The sequence below is a fragment of the Drosophila mojavensis genome, unplaced genomic scaffold (assembly GCF_018153725.1).
Source record: "Drosophila mojavensis isolate 15081-1352.22 unplaced genomic scaffold, ASM1815372v1 contig_74, whole genome shotgun sequence".
NCBI classification, from domain to species: domain Eukaryota; kingdom Metazoa; phylum Arthropoda; class Insecta; order Diptera; family Drosophilidae; genus Drosophila; species Drosophila mojavensis.
In genome coordinates this window covers 15,462,855-15,482,796 of record NW_025318899.1, presented here as the reverse complement: position 1 = coordinate 15,482,796, position 19,942 = coordinate 15,462,855, and the positions used below count along the sequence as shown (strand labels likewise).

The following is a 19,942-nucleotide window of genomic DNA, read 5'->3' as shown; positions in this document are numbered from 1 at the left end:
ATTTTTTTGTATATTCAGAACCAATACGAAAACATGTTTGCATTATTCATTCAACATTTTGTTTTATTTAATAAAATATTTAATGTGGGGGCAAATTCGTTTCTCGTTCTTTGAACTTAGTACATGGTTGGGTTCGGTAGGGGGTAGGGCGGGAGCATTGACTTATTGGCTAAATAACATAAATACAGTACTAGCTTAGGATTGTAAGATTGCATACAAATCTATGAAAATATTTTAAATTACATTACAAACTGCATTTACATAACGACAACAAGAATTGTGACACAAATATATATCAATATATGCGAACATTTTAAAACTCTATATATGTACATATATATATATTTAGAAATATCACAACATTTCGGGGCATTATGTACAGAAATCAAAAGGCAGCAAAATTTATATAAGAAACAAATTAAGAACATGATCAATAAATGAAAAACAAAATAAAATAAAATATTAATATTAAAAATCTCGCATTGAGCGGCCAATAGGAAGTCGTGTGTGTCTAAATTTCTGGCGCATAAAAATAACAAAAAACCCCAAGAGAACTCTATAAGGTCTCTGGAAGGCGTGAGTTCTACTGTCTAATGGGTTATTCATTTAATTTTTATGCGCAATCTATTCATCTCTCTCACAAACACATGCAAGTTAAACTCAGAGTATAATTGAAGTTACAAGCAAGATAAGTGGGGTTTACTACGGGCTCGAAAATTGTATAAACTAAAAACTTTGAAAACCTGTTTTCACAGCTGACTAACAAATGAGCAGATAGTATATATATATGAATATTATGTATATAAATTTGAAAAGTCGTAATTATCATTATTATTTTTTTGTTTAATAATTTTTTAAAATTACTTTTAAGAAATTATGTAGCTATTAAGATATAAGCTATTATATTATAAAAAAAAAAATAGATTTATTAATGAAAATATTTAGTAGAGAGTCTAATAGGCTTCAAAATTTCAAATAATTTTTCAGAAATTAACTAACAGGAAATTTTAGCTATATAATTAAAAAATAAAATAAAAATTATGTTTCTTAATTTCTTACTGGGCTTCAATTTCAAATAACTTAAACTTTGATATATAACACCGCAATCATACTTTATAAAACTATTTTTTTTTTTTTTTTGGGTATTTCGAATATGAAATATTAATTTAAATAATATACACCAACAAAGCTACTAAGGCCTGCTCAATAAAATTTAGAGAATTCAAATACTTTTCCCTGATTTAAAATGGGTAAGGAATATAATATTATATAATAATAATATCAGCTCATTTGTTATTCAGCTATGGGGCACAGCCTTAAGCTATAATGCAACTTATAATACTTGCTCAGCTATACACGTTCGAGTTCCCTAGATCGTTTTATAGCTTTTCCGAATACTCGTACTGCGGCTTAATGCCGTTCTCCACCTTCCAGTCCGGCTCGAAGGCTCGATTCTCATGCTCTTGGAGAGAGTTTTGCAATGCATTGGCGGCCACCTCGGCATGATTGCGATTTCTCGAGATTTGCGTTGAGTTGCGAATGCCGTAGATAAAGTATATGCAATAGCCAACGGCTATCCAGATGATGAAGCGTATCCACGTGAACAAGTCCAGCTGGAACATCAAATACAAATTGACAAAGACGCTCAGGCAGGGCACAAACGGCACCAGCGGCACCTTGAACGTCAGTTCAATCGTGGACACCGGCTGCAGGGCGATCACAATGCAAATTATAATGAGCAGTAAGCCGACAACACTCAGGCTAACAATGCGACCAGTTTGATCTGTGTCGAAGACCTGCATGAAGATGCACCAGATGATGCAGAAGATGGCAAAGATCACGATGCCGAATTTGGTAATGGCCGAGGTCATAGTATTGGGTACCTTGTAGCTGTTGCAGAAGAACTGCTGGAATACTTTGGGGGCGCGTATCGAGACCACTTTGGTCATCTGCTCATCCTGGTAGCGCAGCACCAGCACACATATAGCCACAATCGTATAGGCGAGCAGTGTGCCAATGGACATCATGTCAACCAACTGATCCAGGTTGAACAACATGGCCATTATGGCTGCAAATATGCCAGAGATGATTGTGGCCAGCAGCGGCGTCTTCGTATATGGATGCACCTTGGACAGACCCTTGAACAGAATGCCATCGTTGCCCATGGCATACAGAATGCGGGGCAGTGGGAACATGGCGCCCAGCAGGCTGGTGCAGAGCGCAAACAAAGCTCCGATTGTCACAATCCATTTGATCGTATACCATTCGACGGAATCGAAGGCCTTTGGGAATGGTGCATCCGGATCCTGTAGATAGTATGGCAGCATCATGGTCAGCACCGTGGAGACGCCGAAGTAGGCCAGAAAGATGATGATCAGCGATATCACAATGGCCAAGGGAATGTTACGCTTGGGATTGATGGCCTCCTCGCCGGTGGTGGCAATACAATCGAAGCCCACAAATCCATAAAAGCACTTAGCAGCTCCAGCCATGACACCGGCTATGCCATACGGCATAAACCCACCAGTGCCAGCCCAGGAAGGCACTTCGCTGGCTGGAATGCGCCAGTTGTCCGGATTGGCTATAGATGGAAAAAAATGAAAATGTTAGAGAACTTTCCACGTATCGCCTCTCTTTGCAATTCTCATAAATATAAAAGCACTCACCATTCATGCCACCAGCGACGAGAACAATTCCAATAGTTACCAAATTGACTGTGGTAAAAATGTTATTCAAGAAACTGGATTCCTTGGCACCAAAAGCCAGCAGAGCAGCGAGCAGGAGAACCATGCCAAAGGACAAAAAGTCCGGATAGTCGCCCAGGAAGCTCACATTGATGGGCATCGCTTCGATGAGCGCCTTCGACATGTTGTTATCGATCAGCGAGTCAAAGTAACCGCTCAAGCCACGTGCCACTGACGCCGTGCCAATCACGTACTCCAATATCAGATTCCAGCCAATCGTAAAGGCCACAAACTCGCCAATGGTCACATAGCTGTAGACGTAGGCGCTGCCCGCCTTGGGCACGCGAGCTGCAAACTCCGCATAGCAAATGCCCGCAAATGCCGACGCGAGGGCAGCTATCAGAAAGGATATGGTCACAGCCGGACCCGCGATATTGTACGCCACCTGGCCAGCCAGCACATAGACGCCCAGGCCCAATGTGCTGCCCACTCCGAGAGCCGTCAGATCCAAGAGATTCAGCACACGGGCCAACATCGATTCGCTCTCATGGACATCGTCCGTTTTACGGCGAGTCAGGGCATTCCATAGTTTCAACATGACTGCAAATATAAATTAATTATGATGATTAATATTCAATTAAATGAAAACTTCTATGTACATTAAATTGTCATAGAAATATTATTAAATTGGGTTTATTAATATAATTATTTAATGCATTAATTTAATTTATTCTTATTTATTACTTATATAAATATGATTTTTTAATAAATTTAATTCTTTTTTTCGTATTATTAAAATTGCTGCCGTTGTGCAAAATGTTATATATATAATAATTTATTTTTATTTTTTTATTTGTTCAATGCTTTTAGTTTATTTATGCCAACACTGCAAGACAATCAAATATATTAAATCCACATCACTGTTTATAACAAGTATTGCTTGTAATATGATTTAGAAACGATTGAAACACTTGGAATTGTCCAGGTCATGATTATCTTATCTCATACAGCTCTCAATGCATCTGACGATAAGGCAGACATGTTATGACGCTCGGGCTCAAGCTTTTCCATATCGCAACAAGTTCTTTTAATGGCTCAACTCAATGCGATTTGTCATGCCGAACACGGCTGCAACAATACCCACACACACACACACACACACATACACACCCAAGTGTGAATATGGTACACAGAACAAGGCATTAAACGTGATTAGATAAATTGCAAATTCCAAATAAGTTTCAGCTTTCATAAATCGACTCGTTCCATCGCGTTTCATGCTTTAACAATTTATTTACAATATTGTTTTATTGTTATTTATCTTTTTTAACTTTTGCATTAAAACTGAAAGTTTTTTTGATTAAAGAAAGAATTGTTTTCCACCTTCAGCTGATTAGAAGACAGAAGTACAATAGATTTATTTTAGACATTTACGAAAAAATATTAGTAAATATTCATATATTTACTCTAAACTGATTGATAGATAAAATGTTTAAGTCGAATAATATATTTAAAAATAAACAGAATTTAATTTAACATTTTGTTAATATTTATTTCATATTTTTTCTTTAATAATTTTCTTTTTAATTTTTCGCACGTTTAAGACCCTATTGAAAAATTTTTAAAAATTCTTTAAGATTTACTTTGTCAATCGAAAATTCCCTCTTTTACAACCTAATCAATTTCAATTATTGACATTTTAAATGCCTTCTATGGGCACTACAAGTAAAAGTTATCAGCGAAATATTTGCTGTCCAGAACTATAATAAATTAGTAATCACCATTTTGATATAGCTACAATTTATAATGGGTCAACGCCGCCTACAACATGGACGACATTTTGATAACGCCCAATAATCCAATATCAACAATAACAAAAAAAAATCGAGAGAAAAAAATGGAAATGTTTCCTGGAATTGAAGCACGCGCCCAGCCTAGGCGTATCTAATCTCGTTTTTAATATCAATTTTATTGTTTCTTTTCTTGTGTGTGGATTAGTCCATAGCAATTTGGTTTTAGCACTTGAATTTGATGCAATTACATGTGAATTTTGAATTTATGTGAATAGAGCACGGCTATAAAAATGTCCATGAATTGGAATTTTCGAATTTATTGCATTTAATCTTAGTTATGGATTTCGTTTTTTGTTCATGGTCAAATGAACGATAAGCAATCATTAATAATCATCAATGCGTAATGCCAAATAGAGCTGTGGAGTCTAAATAAGGCGCGTTTCCGCATGTTAATTAAATTATAATAGATGTAGATGTTTTTGTATTTCATAAAATTTTCCCACGCAAATTTGTAGGCGTAGATATTTCATTTTATGGGTCAAATATTTTATTTTGAATGCAACTTAAGGACAGTTCAATTTGTTTTGAAAACTTGCCTATAAGGCAGTTGAATTAATGCTAAGCACGTTGCACACTTTTTGCCTTGCTCGGCTGACCACATATAAAACATCAGCTGCCAGGAAGTAAAAACTTGAATGCGAATCGTTCAGAATTGAATATGAAACCTAGAGAACGTACCATGTATTATCTACTAATAATGATATATGTATGTATGTGTACTATATATGGACTTTGTGTACTTTCACTTGAAACTCTGCTCATTTTGTTGCGCTTTGAAGTGTGTTGTTGATAACAGAGTTAAATAATTAACTATGATCTCATCGTTCCATTAATCCACTTCTAATAGGTCAAAAACTAAGCGAAACGAGTTTTGTCTTGCAGGTGATTTATGGAGTTGTCACACTTGAAAGATATATATAAAGTCATGCTACCCTTGCATGTTCATTTGCAAGATAAATACTTTTATTTCTCGTTTTTACATAGTTTATTAGTTTAATTGTTTTTGTTTTTTTTTTTTGTGATAAAAGCTTGCATTTAACTTAAACATTTGCGGTCTGTTTGTTACACAATTTTGTTGTAAGCCATAATAAAGCTTAATAATTAATTTTTTAATTATTGCATATTTAGTTTGTAATTAGCTTGTAATTGTATTATTATTATTATTTTTTTTAAATTATATATTATATATAATTTTTAATATTCTTTATTTTTTTTATGTCAATTTTAAATTGTTATGTAAATAATTAGTATTATTTTTTTGCACCCATAAACACACGCAACAATTTTATACATATTTTTTATTTTAATTTTTTTATTTTAAATATTTTTTTTATATTTTTGTTATATTTTGTTATGTGTACATTTAATTAAAATTTGCACATACTTGTAGAAGCTCTTGGTTTTGCTTATGCTTTGGCTATTGCTTGTGCCTTTGCTTTTTATACTTTTTGCTAAGGCTTGAAGAATTGGTTAACACGGTTCCACTTTAGGCACAAATTGACATTTGATAGCAAAAGTTGTTAACGCTCCTACGAACCAATAAAATGAATTTAACTTTTTTTCAGTTTCAGCCAATATGAACGACCGCGCGCGACGCGCTTCAAAGTTATTCTGATCGTGCGGCGTTGGCTTTTGTACGCTTAAAGCCTTGCCCTGGCTGCCGGCCAGCATTAACAACAACAATTTGTTAACAACTTTTTCTTAACGAAAGCGAACAGCCGACAACGTTGGCGACGCAACAGCGACGTCGACGGCGACGTCGACAGCGACTGAGCATGTTCATCCAGCGTTGGATTTCCGGTTAAATCCGATTCGCTTGCGAATTTGGCTAATATATATTTCTCTTGCTCTTGTTGTTGGCAATATAACCATTTTTTCGACGTTGTTGTTGTTGGTGGTGGCGGTGATGTTGGTTTGAACCCTGTCAGCTGTAGATAAGTAATAGAGAACGACCTTTGACGTCACAAGCGATAAGCTTTACACGGTATGCGAGACATATTGCAATAAAACCAAGAGAGCCAGGTATGATAGACTTGAGAAGTAATGCATAAATTAAAGCAGAATATTGAAAGAGCTTTGTTTGCATAAATGCAAATATTTTTCAGAACAGAGAAAAGAAACAGAAAAAATGGGGTTTTTTTTATAGTTGTCGTTAGTATTTCATAAATAATTTATGTATTTTTAATTAACTATATAAATATTTTGAGCTCATTCCTCGCCTTGCGAGATTCAGTCATTTTGTAAATATATTTCATACCTATAAATCTCTCAATATGTAAAGTTTACTTTTTAAATCAGCTTGAAACTTCCAGCTTATGTCACAGCGGATGATTTCAAAATGTAAATTGCATATGTTTGTCAGATTGAAGTTTTCTGATCATGATCATGAACTAATCTTAAGTTAATCTCACATTCTTACAAAACACAACATCTACAACTTGACTTATACAGATCATGTGTACCTAAAATATCTAATGGTAAGCTTAGGTTCAAAACTAAAAAAAGCTAAGAATAAAGATAACTATATTTCAATGTTTTGGCTCATAGTACATAAAATAGTAGTACATGAAACAGAAGTACAGCTATTCTGTTTCATGTACTACTATTTTAAAATTCAGTAAACCTAAATATTTATAATTTCTTTTATAGCTATACATTATTATAGCTATGCCCACTCTCTCTTTCTCTCTCCCTCTCTCTTGCAGTTTCTACAAGCCAGGGTATCTTCTAGCTGCTTCCATAACTGCACTTCGCGTCATATGGTGCTCGTGCCAGATTAGTCGCACGGTTTTGGAACGCATACCGGGCAAAGTAGGGGGAACTACGAATATTTATAAACGTTGACAGCTTGTTAACTACATTTACTGACCACTTGTCGTCCCATGGCAGACAGACGTGTGGGTCTTACGCTTGATAAGAGAAGCCAAAAGTATTCAGACACGTTCATCGAGCTTAGTCCAAACCCTTGACTCCACAATCAGTCCAGCACATTTTATTAGCTATAAAATGTCGTTAAAAATGTCAAACCAAAACACGTAAAAGCTTTGGAGAATGTGTTCCATTGTAAGCGAGCTTGTAATGCTGATGACTTATAGAGTATGCTAGCCATGAATTAACCTTGACACACTTACGCATCGTATGGATAGATAGACATAGTGGGTAGATAGTGTGGGTTCATTCAAGAAATAGCTAGAAAAATACACATTAGTTAAGGTTTCAGTTATGAAAGGGGCAGAAAGAGAGAGAGAGAGACCTTATCGAAAATATGTTGTATGCGGCAAATGTTGATTATCTCTAACTATTAATATATCTCGTAATTATACATCGGATAATATTATATAGCTGATAATATTATGTGAAAAATCGTAAAATAACCTCACTCCTATCAACAGGTACTTGATCTGAAACTCTCAATGTAAACCCTCGAATTTCCAAGTGGAGCCTATGATACGAGTCATTGGGGCGCCTCTCGTTGCATTTTGCGGCCGTATAACTAGATTTCCAGTAATTTTCCATTAGACTCTATGGCGAAATTGCCAGCCAATAACAGCAACAACAACAACCAGTCAAAATCAACTTGACCAACAGAAGACGCCAAAAAGACTACAAAGTTCAGCCTCGAACACGATCAATGACTCGACGCATTTTTTCTAAATTTAAATCTGTTTATATCTAGAGCTGTAAATGGATAGAAACACCAGATAAACTGGTAAAAGAAATAAAATTAAAAATTAAAAAACACATTGCCAAAGCGAGTCGCTTGGCCTAAAGACACATTGATATGCAACAAGCAGCAACAGCAACAACTTCGAATGAAATTTGAGAACCTTAACCGATCAACTTCCTAGGTAGTCCAACTGGAGTCCAACTCGAATCGTACCACATTTATAGCGCAATCACTGTTTGTGGTTTTATTAGAGCTGACTTACGGATTCAATTCACAGTTCGATCAACGGCAACGGCTTATGACGTCACTAAGTAAGCCAGGGACGTCACAGGTCCGCTACAAGCCATAACGAATTTTTAACTGCTAATTGAATTGGGGCCCAATTAATCATTTTTCAATTATTTGCAAATATTTGTACTATTTATTTGCACCCCTTTATATTGGACAATTATTTGTTTTGGCTTTCCGTAAATAATTTGACACCTTGACAATGTGTTGAGGCTTATCTATTGTATAGACTATATCTTCAGTTATCTAGACTACCATTCATATATAGTATTTGATAGCTTTTGATATCATATCGTAATAATATTTATCTAATTTATGAATAGCTTTTTATACATACATATATGTCTACATTGTAACATCGAGTATATAAAAGTAGAGTTCTATACTTTTTCGCGCTCTCATGATTTATAGTAAAACATCATAAATTTCAGTTTTCTATTTGTCTGCAACAAATAAAATATCTATTTGTACAGGTATTTTCGATTGCATTTTGGTCTTTGACGTCAGTTGAATTTACTGTTTACTTAAATACTTAACAACTGTCCATAAACTCTTTAATTGTTGATCTCGAAAACACGCTTAAGAGGTCTTCAGAAAAGATTTCAAGGATATTCTTTATAGATAGATATTTATTAAATTTATTATCTATATGCAACTGTTTTTTTGACCTTTAATAATAAATCCAGCAAGATATGTATATAAACGACTAATTATAAATACCTTGGATTCGTTCTCATAATCTTTAAGCCAAAAAAAAAAAAAAAAAATCGATCATAAAGTTCTTCAGCTTTTTTTTTATAGCTCAACCCCAATAAAAGACAATTGCAGATATTTCTGGTTATTGCATCTGAAGTGCCATAAACATTGAAAATACCAAAATTTATATATCATCTGGTCAGAAGTCTCAAAGTCTTGGCCTAACTAAACACGCGTTGGACAAATGTTAAACTGCTACCAATAATCATATATATTTACATTTCGATTTTCTTCTCAATTGCCTATTTTTCTTTCCTTTGATAACCTTAAGGCTCGTTTATTTAATTTGACTCATAAAATTATAAATTCTAGTTTTCGTTTTTATGATCCGCCTCCCAATATAATGTTCAGCTTTCGTCATATAATTTGCCATAAATATAGAAAATATCAAAGTATATGACTTCCCAAATGCGCAAATGGTGTTTCATCTGGCCAGACATCTGAAGTATATTCGCCACTCAGAACCCAAAAGTCTGGGGGAAACACGCGTTTGGCAAGTGCAAAGTCGGCCTGTGCCATAAAAGTTGATTCCCTTTATGGCGATCGCAATTAAAGTAGGCACCATTCATCTATGAAGCATTCTGCCAGACTTGCTGATAAGAGATAATTGCACATTATAACGATTTTAGTCGAGGCGAACATAATTTCCATGTTGTGTCGACGACTTGATAACACAGACTCTATTTGGCACTTGTAGATTGGCTATTATTTCTCTCTCTCTCCCTCTGTCTTTCTCTCTCTCTCTCTCTCTCTCTCTCTCTCTCTCATTCTTGCAAACTCTCTCGCTCTTTTTTGGTTCTTATCTTGAACTCTTGGCATTATCTTAGGCTTGTTTATGTCTGCCTTGATAATTGGAATGTAAAAGTACTTGCAATGCTTTTTTTTTTTTTTTTTAGATAAAGAGTGAAGTACTTTCTTTCCCTTCAAATGCAGAGGCGCCTTAAAAATTTTTAGAGCGGTTTCATAAAACTAAAAAACTTGCATCAATAGTTTACAAAACTTATCAAAGTTTAGTTTTTGGCATCCGCAATTATTTCAGTTTTCCATTTCAGTTTTCCCTTTGGTCTACTTCACTGCGGCATATATAATTTATGATCTATTCCATGTATGCGTTCTCGAGCAAATATTTACAGACTTTAGGCACGAGCGACTCGTGACGAGAATTCACAATCGTTAACTGGCATATCGCATATAGTTCACTTGATTACAGTTATTGCGGGGGGTTTTAATGTGAGCCATTATTATTAAATGTTATTTAAGGTTGCTTATGATAAGACTACAGAAAGGTGACACACAAACAACCCACACACAATTTAGACCGTTCTATCCTATTATTACACTCGCTTAATTATATATATAATGGGTATAATCTCGGGCATAGCTTACGGCATTATTAATCCTAAATTGTTTACTTTAGGAGGTGGAGAATTTTCAGTAGCTCATATTTGGATAGAGTTGTCCATCAAATTAGAGATATTTTGCTCTCGAAAACAGACCTAATCAAATTGGCATAACAGTAGCTATAGCTCTATTTGACTAGTTTATAAAAACAAATATAGTATATAGCAAACAATTTGGTAGATAGGAACAAAGTATATCAAGCTCAACTGATATACACAACCTATATACCTAGAAGTAGATAATTTGTGCTTTACTCAGATATTTATTTATTAGATGTTAGAGTTTTTACAAGTTTAAGGCTAAACACTAGCTACTGGGGCCTTCAGATCATTTTGGTACTATTTTCTATTATTCTTCTATGCTCAATATTAATTCAGCTTATATTTAACTATGACATCTTTCTCTTAACTAATTCTATTCCATTAATCATATAGGCTTCTCTACTCGTATACTCTAAGCTCTTATGCTCTATTGATATAATCCTCTAATGCTCTTATACTCTTATACCCTTATTCTCGTTTACTCCTATACTCCTTTAGGCCTCTTCTCTTTCTCACACTCTAAGGAAAGAGTAGAAGCGCAGATCAGTAGAAGAGTGAAAGTGGAAATCAGTTAAGAGTTGCCGTAGTAATATACTACTCTTATACTCCTATAACTTACTGCTATACTACTTAAATTGCCTTCTCCATTAGTTATCTTTTACGTGTATTTGCTATTACTTTGTATAGCACTACTACTTTACTATACAAAGACTCTTATACTCTTACTAGCTACCGCTATAGAACTTTTGTATACCATTACTGCAACTACAACTAAAACTACAAACTACTACTCCTACCACAGTCTAATGCTTTGGAGACACTGAGTCCGAATACATCTATTACAATTTATTTCTATATATACGTTTCTTACTCAAACTTCTCTCTTATAGTATACTTGTAGGTCACTAAACAGCCCAGCAGCAGTTAGAATATATTACATTACCTAAGCTGTGGTTGCATGTTACTTATAATTCCCTCTTCTAAAGGGAATTAGTTAGTTATCTTAAATGACTACTGCGAAATTATGAATATAATGCAGCCTCATTACAATAGGAAATATAACTTTTGTTATCGTCACAATTATCATCTCCGCTGTCAGCTAGTAATTGCAAATTGTGAAATTCGAGACCCACTATATCATTCGCTACAGTTAAAAGCCGGCAAAGTCACTGAACTCGCTCCACAATACAAATAGCATAACAAACAATATAATATATACATGTTTTTTGTTATGTTTTTTGAAAGTTTGGGTTTAGTTGAAGAGGCAGGTAACAACTGTTTGTTCATGGAACATTTCTCATTACAAAATGACGAATTTGAAAAGAGAAAATATAATAAAAAATAATAAAACTGGATGGAAGATTCGTTGTTCATCTATTGGGTGGCTGAGAATGGAGTAGATGGAGGAGGAGGCGGCGAGGCATTTATAACAATTACAATAGCTTGTATTTTAATGCGGCTTGTTGAGTGCTCAGTGTGGCTTGAAAATTGTTTGTGACTTTGAAGCACCGTATGCCGTGCATTTCGTATGCACGAACAGCAGAATGGGAAGAGCGAGTGGGTAGTGCGGTGGGGAGAGGTGTATTCTTGAATGGGGAGCCGTACGAAGTTGACGTTGCCTATGACTCGGCTGGGGGCAGGGAAAGATTCTTGACATTTGCATGCCGGCTGCGAAAAAGTCAAAGCCAGTTGCAAGGGTTACTCAAGCGAGCTAATTACGAGCGAATGCTCATCAGCTCGAAAAAATAAGCCAACCAACCCAAAAAATAAATCTATTTAAATCTCCGTAATGATTATGTAAGAGTTAACTTTAATGCTTAGCTATGGGGATTAATTCGTTTTAAACTACTAATACTATAATAATATTGGATATATGTAAGTATATGAATGTGTTTGGAATACACTCCTTATTCTGCTACAACTCTTATACTCTCTGATAATTCTTATACCAAATTTGCATATCACTTATATTTCACTCATAAAAAATTTATTGATAACTGTCTGGCATTGACTCCTTATACTATTACTCGCGCTCTTATATCTGTTACAGTTGTTTTCTGTCATCTTATAATTTATGCTTCACTCTTATAAACATTTTAAAATAATAACAGAATTATTGGCAAATACTTATAATATAAATTTAAAATTCTATCAGTTACTAATTCGAGATAAAATTCCTAGAAGTACGAAAAGTACGTTGATAAGAATCAAAATAGCTTTGAACAACCGTAAGATTATGGTATAAAAATCATATTTAATCAATCGATGATAATTTATTCGATTATTAATTTCAAGTGATATAGAGAATTATCAAGAGGTCTGTTGCCAGGTGAAGGGAAATCAAAAAGTTTACAACTTGTAAAGCTATCAAGCAAAAGTGTGGCAAAAAACCCAAAGACCTTGTCTCATAATTTACTTTGTATAGAGTATAAGACTCTTAACAATGTATAGCACTTAGACAATTCATTTTATGTTTGCGCTTGAGTATGCCTCTCAGATCTTAACAACCTCTCTATTTGGCACACAGATTGAATAGAAAAGAACACAATGATGTTCTAATCTTAACTAGATAATTAATCATCAGATCTATACAAAGCAACCCACAGCAAAACCAAGTTTTCTAATGGACCCATATCTAAAAGGAAGAATGATTAAACATGATTTGTAAAATAAAAACAAAATAAACTGAAATGATGTCATGTATGTTGAGAGTACAAAAAACAGGAGAGAAAGAAAGTGCTGCTAAAGCATGAAACAGAAAAGAAACGTCGCCAAAGAGATCGCAGAGCAATGAAGCTGGCCGCAAAATCAACTGAGACTGTATATAACTAGAATTTGTTTATAACTAATTTAAATGTATTGTTAAGAATTTCTAAAATATTTTTAAATTATTCTATATTCTTTAAATATTTTATTTATATATCGTATTTTTTTATTAATATTTTTAAAGTTATTATTTATGTTTGTTTTCGTAATCTTTGAATATTTATTATGTTTAATAAATATTGTCCAAATTTTTTATCACTTAAATTGATGTATTAAAAATTAAAACTGTATTAAAATGTAATTTTACGTTTTGTAAAGAAATTGTTTAATTAACTAAATAAATAATTGTGAAGTTTTTACCTTAATGTATATTATGTAGTTTTATATTGTATATTCACAAATTGTTTTTTATGTACGCGACTCGCTCCGAAATGCACTCAACGAAAACTCTGAATTAAATATTTTCACAATTCCTGATGCACTTTTATTTTATACATTACAAAAGATAAACAAAAATAAACTCCAAAGACTTGTGAAGTGGCAAACTGGAAATTAAAAAGAAAAGAAAAAAACAGCAATACAAAAAAAGAAATGAATATATGTGTGTAGCGCTTATTTACTTAATTTATTCAACATTCACGGTTTTTTCACTTTATTTTATATAATTTTTGCATATTTGTACAAACGTTTCTCTCGTGCCTTCGGCTCGTTAAAAGAAACAAAAGCAAAACACACAACAAACAACAGTAAAACAAAAATAAAACCAAATAAAACTTAAGTTATTTTATTTCAAGTGAAATATACGAAAATAAGTTGCTAAAGTGCGTACGAAACGAAAGAATAAGGTCGACTAAAATGACAGAGTCAAGGAATGAATAACGAATGAGTCCCAAAAGAGAATCGAAAACAAAGTCAAAACGACAAAACTGTTAACTGTTTATTATGAAAAATACTCTGTAGAATGTATGGGCAAGGTATATTCAACTAACATTAGTTTTGTTAATATGTATTGGGAGAGAAATAAAATGCAGAAGTTTTATTTGCGGAAGTTTTCAATAATTAAAAATTTGTTAATATTTATACGCTATACAAAATTAATAGAATATTGAATATTTATATTGTAATACACATCCAGGGGAGATTTTAATGTTAAGACAGTAGCAAATATTTACAGGGTATCCCGTATAAAAAATGTTGTAAATGCTCTAAGGTTTTAAAAGTATTTCTACTTGAGTGGGGAGTACGATTTTTTGTTCTCTAAACGAATATGTCGATAATGTAGAGTATATGTATGTACATCTACTCAAAATTGTCTCAATTACGTAAGGTTTACTATAACGAAACGTTCAACAATGTGTTAAACGTAATATTTATATTATAAAATAAATTGCTTAAATGCATACCCTATTTATGACAATGAGTTCACTGCTGCCACGTGATTAAATGCTAAGAATATATATAAATACATAAAATGTGATTCACTGATCGCCACACAGAGTATGTGGATTAGATAAAGGAATTCCCAGAATTTTATATAATGTGCCACAACAACTATTTTTGCACGCATACACATGTCTAGAACTTGAATATTATTATAATTTTTCTGCAGTGGGATTAATTGCAATTAAAAATAAATTGCATTAGTAGTTGGAGTTGGCAATTTGTAATTTAATTGATGGCGGGGGAATTTGTTTAAATATTTCTCTGTTTTGAATAGAGACTGGAGGTAGCCACGCTTCAAGGTAAACGCGTAGTTTTCAAGTTTGCAAAAAGCTGGCGAGAAAATCATAAACTTAACTTGATTTAACTACTAACTAACTGCACTTTTAAGCTTAAAAATGACCTCTACACAAAGTACATAAAGATTCTGTAGAGTTTTCTCGGCTTGAAGCTGTGCTATAGAGACAGAAGTACTTTACATTTTTACATAGATTTTATAATATTTAATATAATATAATGCAAAATAATCAATTATGATTATTTAAGTAAGCCAGTGCCAATTTTAAATGCGTGCAGGGTATCTCTATTTCAGTCTACTCTTATTTCTTTTAACCACTTTACTGCCCATACCTAACATAATTTGCAATTAACCAAAACATCAATACAGGTTATCTCAAAACTAACATAATTAAGTTTTTATCACATTTAGCCCTTACAGGTTTCATAATTTGCAATTAACCAAAACGGCAAATGCATATAATTGGACTTATCTTAAAAAAAAAAAAAAAACATATATAAATATGTTAAATAATTGCATTCATTTTAAATAAACAAATATTTGTAAAAAAAAAATTAATTTGTAACATTAATAAAGGGGCCAAAACAGAAAGAAAAAAAGGGTCTCTGGATTTACCAACTGAAATTTTACCGGAAATTATTTGCCATCTGTTTTGCTGCTTTGCTTTGATAAATGATATAAATAAAAAAAAAACAAAGCAAAATAAAAAAACACTCAATTCTTTGGCCATATTTGTGGTATTCCTTTTGTCAAAACAAGCCGTAAAAAATAACAATAATGTTTATTAATAACATGTCATGCATAACAAAAACAGAAAATAGAGCTAACAAAAAAATGCAAACATACAAAAGAGAACTAAAATTAATGGATATTGCCTATGCAAATGCGCGTAATTAAATTAATTTAAGCAGTAAAATTATATTAAATTAATATATATTATCAATGGAAATTAAATAAAAAATGGCAAGGAAAATAGCAACTAGCTGTTTATATTCCCTGTCTATACAGCATATATTTTATATACAAACTCTTTTCATCATATGATTTACTTTATTTATTAACCTTGACTGTGTTCCATATGTATTCATTCAGTTCTAACCCATTCATAAATTGTAAAATCCACTTAAAACTTGGCTACCTCAATGTTCTCGAGATCCAACAGCAAAAAATCAGTTCCTTTGGCATAAAATTATTCCGCAAATGCTAATTGATATTATTTATTGATATTTATTGGCTGTGACGCCTTTTTCTCGCACCTCACTAATCAGTTTGTTTAGCGACATTAATTTTAATCTGCGCCCAACCCCAAAAACCTAATGCTAATAAGTCGAGCATGCCGCAGACGTATATTTATAAGCCCCAATCAAAAATATACTAGAGGATTTTTTGAAAACTTAATTTATATAAAATATAAAAAGCATATGTATAAATAAGATAATATATGTTCATTTAAATAGAGGAAACCAGTCTCTTGTTTAAAATCTTTCCCTTTCGACCTTCGCGAATCAGAGGGGTTAATTAGCCATCGGAAATTGCATATTATTTTTTGGGTTTTTGTTTTTTTTTTTTTTTTTAATTGAATGCATCGTTATAATATATGGGTTCGCGAATGGCCTCTTAAATGCAAAACTGAAACTCAAAATTAAAACATAACCCACCACATTCAAATCACAGTCAAATGGTTAACAGTAACTTATTGTAATTAACTGCAAATGCTCAGCGCTAATTCGTTCGGTGACGTAATTAAGCTGATGCTTAAAAACACTTTCAAACACATGTTAGAGCAGGGTATCTGCTAGTTGGGTATCCACTAGTTGCTGAGTACACTTAATTATTTCTCTTTGCGCTGTGCTCTTTAATCTGTTCTTTGCGTGTTTCATTAAAAACATGTGAAGTATATTTATCTGTTTTCGAACTAAATTAAACTAGATTTGTATCTTGAATTCCCATTTGAATGATCTATAGAACATAGACATCTTATGAACTGTTTCAATTGAACTTATGTTATTTTCTGACATATATTATAAAAAAAAATCTTTACATTTGAGCATTAGACATAATAGAAATACCTAATCTAAGCTTCAATTATGCTTACACTAACTACACACACACACACAGTTTCAACTGTGCCCATCCACGCCCCTTCACTAATCAGCTGCTTTAAGTTCCAAAATTATGCATAGCCAATTTGCAGAGAATTTCTTTGAAATATCTCTGGCAGAAATCAATTAGAGTGAGCGAGCGAGCTGATGCAGAGGCTACTGGGATAACTCATAGCTAACATGCCAAACATGCTTTGGTTGGCCCCAAAAGCCAAGCCCATCTCATGCTGTTCCCCACCCAACAAACCCGCCCCTCTCCCTTTCTCTCTCACACTATCTCTCTCTCTCTCTCTCTCGCTGTGTACTGGCGCACAAACCGTAGATGCCTTAACAAATAACTTAACAAGTGATTAGTCGAGCTCAAAGTTTTGCTTCAGCATCAAAAAGTTCCTTCGGTTGCCTGGCTGGCAAAGTTGTGTAGCACACTTTTAGGCGCATTTACAGCATATATTATTTGACTATGAACTAAGCATATCAGAGGTTAGTTTTCGAACCCCCAGGCCGAGCTAATGGGTTACACCCACTATCTGCATATTCATATTCAAATGTGAATATTTTTCCCCCTATGCAATTTAGCCTAATTATGGATAAAAACTTTAAGCAACTACGATAGATCATAAGGTCTAGCTATAAATATCGTAAGACTAATTGCGGGCAATTGTTGAACTACTTTAAACTGCATATATCGAGTTGCTATTATAGGGTACACTCAAAGAAAGTTATATAGAATAACTTTGAGATAAAAAAGAGAATTCTTTTAGAAGCAAACTTTCAGTTTTCGTTTCTAATTGAAATATACTTTAAGGTGATCTAACTTTTAGAGCTTGATACACTTACATATATATACTAACTATGAATTTTATTATATGAATAGTGTGGCATTGTTAAATAAATTTTTTTAAAGCCTCACCAATCTGTATTTGATCTAGAAGACTCTATGAAGTCTCTGCTTTGTGATTAAATTTCTATTGCCGAATTGCTGGTGATGTTTGCAAAGCTTTAAATTCAATTCTAAGCTACATGTTTTATATAATACATACATATTACTCTCAGAGTTCAGTTTTTAAATCACCCATTCTAATCAGATTATTTTTTGCAGTGCACACGTGTTCCAAGTATTATTTATTAGCTAATTTACAGCTGCCTTTCAGTGGGCAGGTAGCGTAATTCAGATCCGGAAGAGCATCGGCTAAGTATAGAACTAGCACACATTGTGTGCCGCGGCTAGTCCAGTAATTAGTTAGAATAGATCTGGTTGGGCGACCTGTCTGGCTGCCAGTTAACTGTGTGAATTGTCTCTATTTATGCAGTGACTAAAATGCTGATCTCTCTCTCTGGCAATGAAATGCCTTCAATCAGAAGTGGTGCAAGGTTCGCCATTGCAAGTGTCAGGGTAAATACATATAAACATATACATACATATATATTACGGGTACGTGCTCGTAATTGTTCAAATATCTAGCTGGGGTGCATATCTAGAACAGGATCTATTAACATACACATAATTAACTACATTCTAATCAGAGACAACTCAGCGATATATCGTATAAAATGCTTATGTCAAACATCAAAGCTTAAGCAGAGTTTAATTGTGCGGGCTAAGAGCTGTGGCTTTATGTGAACGTGCTCTTATAAGGTTGTTCACTGCGAATACACGGAGAATCAATTAATTTTGTGTACAACTTAAAAAATTTATTATCTTCTTGATTACACTTTATATACACTTAGAGAAATAACTTGTGACTTGTTTATATATACACATATCTCATTATTTTCTGACTATTATTTAATAAATCCACATTAAAATTAAAAATTTTTTTTTAAGATGCATTCAAGTCACTCTTATTGAAATTACTCCGATTTTAATATATATCTTCAATGATTTATAGACAATAGATTTTTGTTTTACAACCCCATCATATAACTAGTTGAATGTCGTGTAAATTTCAAATCCTAAGTATATTATTTTGTCTGTATGATCGTTCCCCTTAAATCGTTCGACTCGATACTTCCATATATTAGACAAATATGAATGATGTTTTCTGTTGCAGTTTATCTTGGCGAAAACCAGTTCACAACCCGTTTAAGCCAGTGTCATTGACGTTCTGTTTTAGGCCATAAAGATTTATGACTTCGTAGTATATAAACAAAATATAAAATATTTAATAGGTGAACTGGTCAACAGATTAGACACATATTTTGTATTTTATTTATTTTTCACGTAGGTTCCCAGTTCTAATATTAATTTTATAATTATTAATATTATTTGTAAAATATTATTATAAAGAACTTCAGTGCAGGCATGATTCGCACCATAATCTAAATGGCGTTAACTGAATTTGCCCTTAGCCCATATTAAAATTTCACTTCACGTACCTCAAAATTGCGCAATAAATACTGTTATTACAGTTAATAAAGTACTTTGGAAAAACACCTGTCAAACTAGACAGAAAATGTTATTTATAAAAAAATATATACATCAACAAATTGTATCCAAAACGCGACCGTGTGCGGCGAACGTTGGCGTTGAACTCGCTCGAGCCGCAAACAAAAGATACGCCAAGTTCAAAAGCTGAATACATAGAACCAAATGACAAGAATTAACTGTGAACGACAACAGAAACAACAACAATTATAGCTACAACA

The 19,942-nt window shown here is 33.3% G+C and overlaps 1 protein-coding gene across 3 annotated transcripts; it reads right to left on the bottom strand.

Moving 5' to 3' along the window:
- Positions 1-42: 42 nt before the first annotated feature.
- LOC6582654 (cationic amino acid transporter 3) lies at positions 43-14,289 on the bottom strand. Of its 3 annotated transcripts, none has more exons than XM_015162547.3 (4): positions 14,077-14,289; positions 13,817-14,001; positions 2,667-3,284; positions 43-2,581 (listed from the first exon to the last, which is right to left on the bottom strand). In XM_015162547.3, the coding sequence occupies exons 3-4, from the start codon at positions 3,280-3,282 to the stop codon at positions 1,380-1,382; spliced, it is 1,818 nt and encodes a 605-aa protein (XP_015018033.1). In that variant the 5' UTR covers positions 3,283-3,284; positions 13,817-14,001; positions 14,077-14,289; the 3' UTR covers positions 43-1,379. The 3 variants fall into 3 exon arrangements, with proteins under 3 accessions (XP_015018033.1, XP_043866338.1, XP_002008347.1); XM_044010403.1 differs by having other exon boundaries at positions 14,143-14,289; XM_002008311.4 differs by lacking the exons at positions 13,817-14,001; positions 14,077-14,289 and adding an exon at positions 5,922-6,153.
- Positions 14,290-19,942: the final 5,653 nt, after the last annotated feature.